Below are 12868 nucleotides of genomic sequence, written 5' to 3' on the forward strand. Positions count from 1 at the left end.
AGACTCCAAGTGGAAGGGCCAGCTCCAAAAACCTCGAAGCAGACACCATCAGTCTGGATCAGGAGCTGAGGCTTTGGCTCTGACAGCCAGATGGCTCCGAACTAGTTGGAGCTGAGCCACTCAGGGCAATGGTTAGCGTTGAGGTATCTAGTACCATCGGTGCCAACCCCTCGATGCTGGGGGGCCTTGGACCCAAGGACTCTGAAGCCAGAGGTTGGATTGGAGAAGGAGCAATGGGCATAAAGGTGGGCTGCATGCTTCCCGCCCCAAAGGAGGAGGCAGCAGGCAAGACTCCCATTGGATCTGGTTCCGGATGAATTTCTGCATTATCCTGCCCACCTCAGCTTTAGAAAGGCTGTGGATGGACCAGATTGAGGAACCCATGGATATGGGCATAGAGAGGCACCGGGGACAGACTGATAAAGGGGATAGGCCGCGAGAAACCTCCGGCTCCTGAGAAAAGCGTGGTGACTGTAGCTGAGGGGAGCCCAGGCTGGGAGACGGGCAAGACTTAGCCGGGGGCTTGGCCAAGGAAGCGTAGTTGGAGGACCACTTCCTGGGCCTATCCTGAACTTTTTGTTTGTGCTTCTCCCCATCCCTCTTAGTGGGAGGTTGAGTCCCAGAGGCCAGGGTGGAGGAAGAAGTAGAACAAGAGGCCTCGGAGGAAGGAGGCCCTTCAAAATCAACTTGTTCCTCCTGTTGATCAGTGTGCGGGCGTTGAATCCCATGCAGACTGAACAGGAGGGTGTCTAGGTGTGGGACTCCTAGACAAACCACATACAGAGTGTGGCCAACTGAAGGGGGGAACTTATGGCCATACTCTCTGCATTTCCAAAGCCCTGGCTTGGGGGTCTCTGCCATGGTATTGGACCACAGTCTCTGCCATGGTATTGGACCACACACACACACACACACACACACACACACACACACACACACACACACACACACACACACACACACACTACTATCGGGAAGTAGAAGGAAGGGAAAGAAAGAAAGGAAAGGAAAGGGCCTTTTTTTTTTTTTTTTTTTTTGTGGATTACAGGACTAATGCCTGAGCGCAAGAGAGGTAGGGGATAAAAATAGAGAAAAGGGTCTAAATGAGCTAAAAGATAAGAAGAAGAAGGACAGAAAAACATATGAAAATCCCTTACTTGGAGCAACATACCACAATGCTGACTGAATGCGCTGCAAACAAGATCTGAAGTTAGAAGGGAGACAGGGACATTATGGGTAGGGGAGGAGCTTGGAACTTTGTTCCAATGCTGGAAAATGCGGCCGATTTGGATCTGTACCAGATCCGTATTCCCACAGGTTGAAGCTCACATGAAATCAACAACTTAGCTTTTTAAAGCTAGGTTTCTTTGCCTGTCTATGTTATGACCTGGTCACCCACAATGTGATTCCAAAACTCATCCAAAACAGTTTCTTAATTTATTACATGTTTCTTTTTGTGTCTGCTGAAATACTGTTTCTTTGGAGGAACTCATTTTCATTATGTTAACTCAGTCTGAAGACTGAGGAAAGACTTTTGACAAAGAAAAATTACTGGACATTTCTGTAGCAAATGTGAATAAAAACACAATTTTTCCTGGGACGCGACTGCAGAAAAATCTTTAATGTTGATGAATATAGAAATACACTTTTATATTATTTTGTTTGAATATCTTAATTAGGGGCCAGAATTTTTTCTTCTCTCTAGTGTATTGATTTAATTCTCATTGTCAAATCTAATCACATTCTGTCCATGTGTACTGTTTTGTGAATGCTGTTTTAAGAGCTATTTGTCCAAGAATGATATGAATGCAATTACAACAGATTTTGGAAAGGGAGACGAAGTTGCACACACAGATTTACCAATATCATATGAAAGCCCTTCCTGCAGATTAAGTATTTGAGAAATTTATGTAGATATAAATGAGACAATATCTCTACCTTCTGATTTTACTGGAAGACCAGTTCTTATGTTGCAGCTTTTCCTCTATTTTCTAGATCCTCCATCTTGTTCATCAGTAAGGTGTTTTGTTTTAGTAGAAATTCAGGTTGATTTTCATGTTCTTTCAGCTTTCTCAAGTCTTGTATTTATTGGTATTGCTTTGGATGATAGCATATACCATTTCAGATGACTTTAAAACTACTATCTTGAAGATTGTATAGTTTGTTTTGAATGCTATTTGTTTTCAGTGCAAGTTTCTGGATACATGCCAGAACATTCTGGAAACCTTTCATTAGAGGCACTTCTTACAAAGTTTTGGTGGAACTCATTTTCATTATGTTGATTCAATCTGAACACCGAGGAAAGACATTTGACAAAAATAATGGCTATTTGTGTAGTACATGTGAACAAAAACACAGGTTTCCTTCTTTTTTGGTTTTAGATCTCTACGTTTTATTTAAATAACTTTCCATAGAGCTATTCATAGCTACTGCTATGCATCAGCCATCTTGAATGGAATCCTGCGTTCACTAAATGCTTTAACTATCAGTTTATTAATAATGAGCCATAGTAACATTTTTTGCTTGGAAGGTTTTTTTTTCTTTAACATAATGATGTTTTAGTGTTTGTTAATTAAACAGGCATTATTATACACAAGCTGCAATGATAAGTTAAGAATTCCAAACAGCAGATGCTTCTAATGTCAGCTGGTCAGGTATCTCCTGAAAGGAAGGTGAAATATTCAAATGGCAGGCTTAAGTCCTGACTGAACTATACTTTATCCCAATTTTTCTCAAGTGTTTCTGTTTTTAAATGTTGATGCAAAATTTGAAAACTTCTGTCTAGAATTAATGAAGGAATGATTTTACCATGTGTGGAAGTGTGGACAATGCACTACATAAACACTCACAGAAAGCACAATTAAAATGTACTTACTACCTTGTCCTTTCAACTCAGTACACAACAATAACCAAACTTACCTACATCTGGCAGGAACTCTGCAAATCATTACAACTTAATGAGGACAGATCCTTTTCACTTCATTGTGTTTTGGATCCATGAATCAAATGAGTTTTGGTCCAGTCATTTGAAATGGTACCACTTTTTTCAATACAGCAATGTGGACTAATTTTCTTTCATATTTAGCACTCCTGTGACACTGGCCACTATTTGTTGTTAACCTACGTATAGTCTGTCATAATTACCCACATAATTGCAACATCTCTTCTTCCTAGGATCTCTTTTTTTTTTTTTTATTCCCTCACCCTGCTATACTCTCAACATATGAACACATTACCGTCTGAGTTCTTCCTGTGCTGTGTCGAGCGCTTCTTCAGCTGCAAATCTTAATTCTCGTTCTTCGTTTAAAAGATCTGACAAATGGATCATCTCTTGCTGAGTGATGTTCTGCTGTTCTTTGGCTTCCGATAACCTGTTGAGGGTGACAAAGTAGTAATGGACAATAAGAAATAGCTGGGACCACAGTTAACCTACAATGAGAAAAAGCTAATGTAGTTATGAAATACTGCATTTAAGAACATAACAGATAAACTTTGTGTACTATAATTTCTGTTACAGTACTCTTATTTTATTTATTTGGCATGCCATCTCTCTGTAATCAGATCATACTTGTTTTAGCATTGTCAAAATGAACCAAAGTCACATCATTGAGCTCAGACATGTCTCTTGAATATGGCACAGTCCAGTTTTGCATTAACACAAAGGTACACACTACAAAACATCCCACCAAATGCAGCTTAAGCTGGCATGATTCTCATCAATGCTTCTTCACATAGCTCTCAACTGTCCAGATGTTTGCAGAATGCCCAGATTTTGCCTCATATTTTTGGTGTGTTCCTTATAAAATATGTGGTTTTCTGACAAATCACTGAGGATTGAAGTCATTAAATAATGACACACATTTGAGCTTCAGACTTCAAATCCTTCAGAAAATGCATACTAACGCAAATCCTTTTATTCTATCAACTTTCTAGGTTTATAAGAGCAATATTTAAAATCTGTCCCTATGTTCAGGCATCTGTCCCCACATTATAAAAGGCTTTGTCCAGATTTCTTGTTTTATGAGGGTGAAGGTATGCTTCTTCATTCTGCACATTATTTTTCTGTATGTTGTTTTAGCATCATGGCCAGGAGCATGGCTGAAGGGTCCTTGTACCAGTCCACTTAACCTAGTTAATAAGCATACATAAGTAAATACATACAGGATCAGAGGAAATTACTAGGCTATCGACCCGGAGGTCATTTTAAGCATAGACATTTCATCCCAATATAATACCACAGAAATGCTAGTCAGTACCAAAGACTGCATTTACTGGTGACTGCCCATGTCCAGAAGAGTTGTGGGTTGTATCCCCAGTAAGAAATTACGGAGCCCCATCCACTCATCCAGGTTCCTCTTGAACAGTGTCACTGAAGTGCTCCGTTTCACATGAATTTGTAGCCTGTTCCAAAGATGTGGCAGTTGCTGGGAGATAAATGTGTCCCTCCAGCAAGTTCTATTAAAATCGTAGGCCATATTTAGGTCACTGGAATGGGTAGCCTTAGTCCTTTTGATTTACAGATATGCAGCAAGTTCATTAGGTTTGGGTCTTAGATCGCTCTGTAGGCCAGGCATAAATCTCTCCTACGAAGTCTATATGATAGGGTGTATAGTGACAGGGAATTCAGTCGGTTTGTGTAAGGCACATGCTGGAGCCCCTTGATCTTTTTTGTTAGAAACCTCTGAAGTCTCTCTAATTGCTGCAGAAGCTTAGGTACATGCCAAATGGGGCGTTATACTCCGTTATGGATCAGATAAGTGCCAAGTATAGGGGGGGGGGGGTTAACTTCTTTTGCTCTCAAGGCGATGCCTTTACTAATCAATTGTGCTACAGAGAAAGCGCAAAGCTAATGTCACAGTCAACTTTTGATCTTAGGTCCCTTACCACTTCATGGGTACTTAGGGTATTGTTGTTGATTTGATAGTGTGAGGTGACGCTGTTTATACTGAAGGGGATGATGATGCATTTCTTTGCATTCAGCTTGAGACCATGCATAATACACCAGTCACTGATCTGTGTGAGACCCTCCTGGAGTATACTGATGTAATTTTGGGATTCAATGATTGCACCTAGTTTGCAGTCGTCTGCAAACATGGTTAGCCACAACTCCTCAGTTTTGACCTGAAAATAAGTATACACCAAACAGTAGGGGGCCCAGCACTGACCCCTGTGGCACTCCACTGGTAACAGGTCTGCTGGTTGATGTGGAGTCACCCACTTTGGCAGTGTGTGTCTTGTTTGTGAGCCGGTTGGCAACCCATCTTACAATGAAGGGGTTTGAATTCAGTTTACTAAGTTTATCGGTAATGCCTGAATGTGGGATTGTGTCGAAAGCCTTTGCCAGTTCGAGGTATGCTGTGTGAATAGATCTTCCCTCGTCAATGGCCTAGGTCACATTTTCAAAGAAATCCACCAGATTTAACTGGCAGGATCTGCCCTTCACAAAGCCGAAATGGGTAGGATCCAGGGTTTGGTGCTCACCTGTCTTTATTTATGAGGTCCATAATGATACATTCCATGGCCTTAAAGATGAGGCTGGTCAGACCTATGGGTCTGTAAACCCTGGGTCTATTGCAAGGTCACCTTTGTGGAGGGAATAACTGTTGCTGTTCTCTATTCTGCAGGACCAAAGCCTGTGGTTAGGCTATGACTGAAAAGGGTACTTAGTAGTGGTGCTAGTTCATGTTTTAGCCTGTTTAGAAGACAGTCCGGGATGTCGTCTGGTCCCATAGAGGCTGTTTTTTTTTGCCTTGGACAAGGCTTTGAGGACCTGCACTTCAGATTTGTAGGGTGGGGGGGATTTGGGGGAAGGTTTGTTGCAGGTTAGGAGGTGATTAGGGAGTGAAATTTTTACTAAACCTTTCCACTAGCAGGTTTGTTATCTCTGTGGGGTCAGTGTGTGTGATACCGTTGGGCACTAGTCCTGCATATGATTGGGTCCTACCTTTTAGGTTACGTACATAACTGTAAAAGGCCTTATGGTTATCCTTGGCTGTACTTACTAAGTTTCTTTCAAAGGAGCCCTTGGAGGATTTGACAAGTTGTCTTATTTGCCTGTTGAGGCTGAGGAAGGTACTTTTCCATTGTTGGGGCCTTGCCTTTATTTTCTTGAACAGCAACTTTTTGCATTTATTGAAAATTTGTTGATGCTGGAAACCCACCATGGCAGCTTGTTTTTGCTTGGGCCTCTGGCTGTGATTCCTTCTGGTACAGCCGAGTTTACATACTTATGCAAGTGACTGTACAAGGCTTTAGTGTAAGCTTCAGTGGTTACCACTTCTAGCTTGGGGTGGGGCTTGGAATGCATTTATACCTTCACCTAGGAGGGTACAGTTTGGCTTGGTGAAGTTTTTTAGTCTGATTTCACCCTTTGTGAGTTCTGTTGTTAGTGCCAGCTCAAAGGTGACTGATTTGTGGTCAGTTTTAACTAATGAGGGTCTGACAGTTGCAGCAGTGCATCTGTTTGACATGTTGGTGAGGACCAGATCCAGAATGTTTGTTAATTCAAATACCCTGAAACAAATTGTCCATACCCTTACAAGAGGAACAAAGTCAAGGAACTTTTGAGCTAGCGAGTTAGGGCTAACATAGGTTTCTCAGTTGATGGTGGGATAACTGAAATCTCCCATAACCAGTGTGTTTGGTAAAATTTGGATTGTCTCCAGTTTGGTCAAGTACGATTTGTGGGCGTCGTAACCCATGAAGGGGGATCTATAACTGGCTATGACTTGAATTGGGATATTACCCACCATAGCCTGGACCTGGAGTAACTCCATAGAGTTGTTCAGTCTAACTAAACAGGAGGTGAGTTTACCTCACCCGGTGGTGTAAAGCTTGGCTTGAGATGATTGTCCCTATTGAAGTGACACCCCAACACCATGTGCAAAATGGGAAAAAGGGGGTTAGGATGGCTGGGTAGACTGAAACACCACTTTATTTGGTTCTCACACATTCATTTTGTGGTCTAATGGTATGGAAGGCATTGGTCTAATGGTATGGAAGGCATTGTAGCCTTGCAAGACCAGGGTTTTCTCTGAGGCCTTGAACCAGGTTTCTGCGACTGCACATCTTCTAGTGATAGAAGTGCTTCCAGGAAGGTTTTGGTTTAAGCTCCTAGCATTTAGCAGCACAACCCTTATTTTGTTCTGACTGGTTAATTTCATGTCAGTAATGTTGTTTTTGAGCCCTTGCCTAAAAAAGGCACTATGGGGGAGACGAGACCTTTTGCTAGGAGCTGAAAGCCTAAAGGTGCCAGGTGCAAACCATTTCTGGCAAAGCAGTGAGGTTTGTCGTCTATGGCTTCCCAGGCTGACAGGAACTGGATCCCCTTTGAATGACAGCAAAAACTGAGCAAATTACTGAAATCAATCATTTTTTGTTGATACTGTGGCATCACTCTAGGTGAGGGTAGTATGCTGCTCAAGGTTAGGGGCACACTTGCCTGGGACACACGAGCTCAACCACATCTCTCTCTCTCTCCATATAGTCCAGTGAGGTATGTCTCAAGTCATTCACACCAACATGAACTATGACAGAGTCATAAAGATACTTGTTGCTGAGAGACCTGAGTGCATGCATGACCTGATGAATCCTGGCATAGGAAAGGCAGCTGACCGTGACTTCCTCCTTGTCCAACCTGGTGAGTGGGACATCCGTGTGTCTCACTACTGAGTCTCCAATGACAAGAACATTTGTTTTTTTGAGTGCTACGCCTTGGTGGGTCAGATACTGGTGTTGCTATGCGTCATGGGTGCTGTGGGGACTGTGTTATTTGTAACAGTTCTGTGTTTTGGAGATCTCTGGGGTTTTGGAAAGTTTTTCAAGAGAACCTCTGCATAAGTGGATGTACGTATTTGATTTGTACTATGTGTATGAGTACTGGTACTATTAGCATACGTAGTGGTGGTTGAGTTGACAGCCTTCTCTGTGTTACTCTTCTGAGTGAGAGGGAGTATGGGTTCTAGATTCTTGGTGTAAATACATCTCTCACACTCTGTGCTAGAATGCATTACTAGTAGAGGGTTGTCTGTGTACATGAGGCAATTGCTACACTGCTTCAAGAGACCCAAGTCAACAAGGTTGGCATGAGAAACAAGGGTAGTCCAACTGTCCATAATGCTAGGTTGAAGAAATATATAACACATAAATAAATCTAAACCCAAAATGTGCTCTCCTCATCTCCCTATTGTGGAAGAATTAATGCGTATCGTCAGTTTCATCTAGCCTCCTAGCTTTCACTATAACCCTAAAGCCTCATGGCAAAAGCCACCCAGACATGCCTCTATCCACTATTACAGTGGGCTATCATATGGAATAACGAGTAAAACAAGTTATTTTTGTTCTGCTATACCTTCAAATTGTGTTTCTTGTTTGTTTTGGAACCAGTCGCTTTTCAAGTATCATCTTCTTATCCTACAATATTAATGCTACTTGTAAATGTACAATCGTTATTCAATAATATTAATATTCTACAATATCACATTATATTATTTGTACATCACTATACAGAGAATTATGACTGGGTTTCTTACCATAATCATGTTGTTATGTGCTTGAAACAAGGATGTCAAGAAATCTACCTTGACAGTGAAACTCTATGAATTGCATAGTATTAAACACTACTAAACGTTATTTATTAAAGTTATTCTTTTTACAACAGGAATTTAAATGCTTGAAATAACAAATTTTTAACATTTTTAGCAACTAGCATAGTTTTACACAGTATTTCTCTCTCTATTCTATTTATAACTTAGTATGACCATCTGTAGTCTTACTCTTATCTTAGTAGGCAACATCTACAATAATAACCTAGGCCACATGTGCATTACCTATCATAACTGCAGTATTTTTAACTGATTATTCCACGGTGGTGCAGTGGTAGCGTTGTTGCCTCAATGCAAGAGGTTCTCCCATTCGATTCTCGGCTGGAGTGCAAGGAGTGCCTTCTGTGTGGAGTCTGCATGTCCTCCCAGAGGTTGGGTGGGCGTTCGAAAGACATGCGTAAATGGGCGTGCCTTCGTTGAAGGTTGAATGTTGAGCTGGCACCTCGGCGTTCATAAAAATCTACTGCCAATCATTAGCGGACCGGAGTTCCGCTGTGGCGACCCCTAACCGGGAAAAGCCGAAAGACAACAACATGCATTCTACACCCCAGCAAACATTTTCTTGCACAGCACCCAGTAAAATGTTGTGGTCATGTGTCCTACCTATCACATTTTGTGTTCCCTCCCTTCCTGCAATGCTTCCTGCGTCCTCCCTTTCTCATGTATTACTATGACTTTAACTTCCCCTACCTTCCCTCCTCCTTTCTCCTCTCTCTAAGGAATAGTGGTGAGGCTTCCTCCTGCTCTTCCTTATGATTATGTTTCATCTTTGTCTTTCCAACAAACCCCAAATTCTAAACATTTACTTCATTAATACTTATCCCTGGACACTGTACCATGAATCCACCATAAAACTTAAATCTAAGAAGCTTGCCTGCTGTAACCCGACACAGATGCTTTCAATAAAATAATTTCTGAAGGAAGTTAATGACCGACTTCTCCTGACTGTAAACAGAACTTTATTTCATAAAATTGGAAGGTGCTGTGCAATGCATCTGTCACTTTTTTTTGCACTGCTGGCATTTTTTAGTGTTAGATTTCTCAGTCTGATGTTAGCTCCCTTACTAGTTCAAGGCACAGACTTTCAAACAGAAGTGGGTCACATATTGCCTTAAAGATCAGTCAAAGGCCACCTCTAAGTTGTGTCTTTCATCTTTTCCTGGTTAGGGGTCGCCACAGCGGAACTCCGGTCCGCTAATGATTGGCAGTAGAATTTTACGTGCCGAGTTACCAGCTCTGACACACAACCTTCAACGAAGGTAGTTATAAAAAAAAAAACTAAGTGCATTTGGACAAGCAGTATGCACCTCTACTGTAGATTGCCTACCAAATGACATAAGAAGAGGATGACAGTTTACATAAAGCTCTACAAGTAATGAGTAGGTTGTAAAATCCCTCATTTGCACCTTACTTAAGCAATGCTCTCTGAAAAATCAGAATAAGCAGTCTGATCCTTACGTCCGTGGTATGGACTGAGAAATAAGCTGGTGAATGAATTACCCTGTTAAGGCAGAGACTCGTGGGTGAAGCAGGCATGTCTAGAAGATCCAGTCTTTTGAACTTGCAGCAAACAAAAAAACATTATTAGCTGAGAATGCAACACCAGATAGTTGACTCCTGAGAAGACGCCATCACAAAGAAAACCTCAGAGAAAAGACTCTGATGCATGCATGATGTGATGCCATTTAGGTGCCTGGCTATTGCATATAGAAACTACAGATCCAGATAAGTCACATTCCCTAAGCAGCAAAAGACAGGAAACTCAATACACTACAGAGCAGCTACAAAGATACAACAGTGAGAGCTAACAAAAACCAACATTAATCTGGATCTGTCTCCAAGCAGACATTTCCCCGCAGCTGCCTATTTTAAAATTTAGTTACAGAGCGAGAACTAAAGCCTTCTGCGATGAAAGGAGCTACTGCCTGCACATCTAGCTGGACTTTTGTAAATAATTATATGTCATTTGTGAATATCAAACTGATTTATATAAGATGCTTGTGTTACAAACGTATTAGAACTGTATGCCATGTATATCAAACGGATCTATACATATGTTTGTGTTGAAAAGGTATTTGTAAAGTGCTTGTGTCTGAAATGTAACAACTGTGTGCTCTGCTGGAGAACAGAATGTACATGCACTATTGTAACTGTTGAAATATATGTGTTTTAACAGAGGAAACTGGAGGGTTAACAGTTCAGCAAACTTTAAAATATCTGAAATTAAATCATTTTACGGGCTAGGCCATAAAGATGCTATCTCACAGGTTACAATGCATCCAGAGACACAAAGTATGTACTAGGAAGCTTTCTGTATCATCTTTGGGGTGGACTAATTACTACTCTGGAAGTGTGGAGATATGCTATTCTTTTATGACTTCTAGCACCTGCCACAGATCTGAGCAAAAGCTCTTGTGTGTGTATTTTTGGGTCTGGTTCATTTCGCCGAAACTTATGTCAGCAAAACCAAATTGCCGAAAGCACAAATCGCTGAAAACTCATTTCACCGAAAATAGTAGTGGCATTGTATATTCCCTTTCCCCCACTGTATTACGATCCTGGAGTTAGACTATACAGTTGGGGGGTGTGGAGGGCATAGCCCCCCACCTAGTTTGATTAAAAAGTACTTACTTACCTACCCTCTTAATAGACACTGCACAGTATAATTCAAGCTAGGTAAGGGGCTACGCCCCCAACTATATATTATACACTGCCACTACTATTTTTGGTGAAATGAAATTCGGCGAAATTAATTTTCGGCGATTTGTGCTTTTGGTGATTTGGTCTTGGTGGAATTAAATTTGGCGATCCGTATTTTTACAGGTAGGGGCTAAATCCAAGTCTATATTATAACAATGAAACACCAGCTCTTTGAACACCTAAACATCGACACCTAATGAGCAAAATCCGAAATGCATGAACGTCCAATTCCGCAAATTTTTTCACAGGGAAAAAATTAATTTGGCTGACCAACAGGAAAACAAACTTTCAAACCCTAACCAACTGGGGGGCTGTGCCCCTCACACCTCCCCTAACTAAATATACCAACTCAGAGATCACTCTACATTGGAGAAAAGAGCAAATTCCCGATAAAGGGAAAGCAAATTTTTTCCCTGTGAAAAAATTCTCGGAAGTGGCTGTTCATGCTTTTCAGTTTTCACTCATTAGGTGTCGATCTTTAGGTGTTTGAAGAGATGGCATTTCGAGGTACTGATATAGACCCACTAAATCCTACCAGCTTCCAGCAATGGGGGGTTTCCTGGGAATTAGAAGTCATATGACCAGAAGTGATGTTATTCTGCAAGCTATCCCAGAAGTAATATGTTTGATATTATTTTGAGAAGTCTTTCACTGAGACTGAGCATTCTGTCTTGGGCCTGATAAGAAGGATCAATCACCACATCATCTGCCTTGTTATAATAAGTAAGTAAGGAATAGTGATTCTCTTAGATTCTGTCAGGAATATAGTGAAGTTCAGTTTAGATATTGTTTGTTGATACTTAGCATTGTCTTGTTTATGTATTAAATATATTTAAACCTTTCATTGTGGGTGATCTTTGTAGAGATATTTAAGTTTTGAGAGTACTTGCATATTTATTTGATGACAGTGTGGGCCACCCCTAATAGCCTTGCTCTTGGTCAAACTACTACTTATGTTGTTTGTCTTTTTGGCTTTTCCCGGTTAGGGGTCGCCACAGCGGAACTCCAGTCCGCTAATGACTGGCAGTAGATTTTTTATGGTGCCGAGTTGCCAGCCCGGCGCCCAACCTTCAGCGAAGGCATGCCCATTCACGCATGTCTTTCAGAGGCCACTCGACCGCAGGAGGACATGCAGACTCCACGCAGAAGGCACTCCAGTCGTGAGTTGAACAGGAGAACCTCTTGCTGTGAGGCAACAATGCTACCGCTGTACCACCACGGCTTCTATTAAACTTTATTTCACTTAGTATATTGGATACTCTAAGGGACTTAAGGTAGCTGGTAGGAGTGTCTGGTGTAGTCTTACTGGGGATCTGGACAAAGAGACAGGAACCAGCCCTGGACTGACTGTGTTCCCTGTGTGATCTTAAGGGAAACTGTGCTTGATGCAGAGAGGTGCATCTGGAAATACTGGGTGTGTACCTGTTATCCTACCAGTGAATGTTCCCCGCAGGTGCCAGTGCTGAGGATTGAGGCTCCTTAATTACTGATCCAGAGGTGGAGGGTTGTCAAGTATTGATGGGAGTGATGAGATCACCACATCACATACTGGTAACAGTGGTGTG

The 12868-nt window shown here is 41.6% G+C and overlaps 1 protein-coding gene across 2 annotated transcripts in view; it reads right to left on the bottom strand.

Moving 5' to 3' along the window:
* Positions 1 to 12868, bottom strand: part of GOLGB1 (golgin B1) — a 1744011-nt gene that overhangs the window by 24562 nt on the left and 1706581 nt on the right. For both annotated transcript variants that reach the window (XM_044087881.1, XM_044087880.1), the window contains exon 23: positions 3237 to 3371. In XM_044087881.1, coding sequence (XP_043943816.1) covers positions 3237 to 3371 — 135 coding nt within the window. The remainder of the gene's footprint in view (positions 1 to 3236; positions 3372 to 12868) is intronic.

Source organism: Protopterus annectens, chromosome 11.part0 (assembly GCF_019279795.1).
Source record: "Protopterus annectens isolate FY-2018-M chromosome 11.part0, PAN1.0, whole genome shotgun sequence".
Lineage (NCBI taxonomy): Eukaryota > Metazoa > Chordata > Ceratodontiformes > Protopteridae > Protopterus > Protopterus annectens.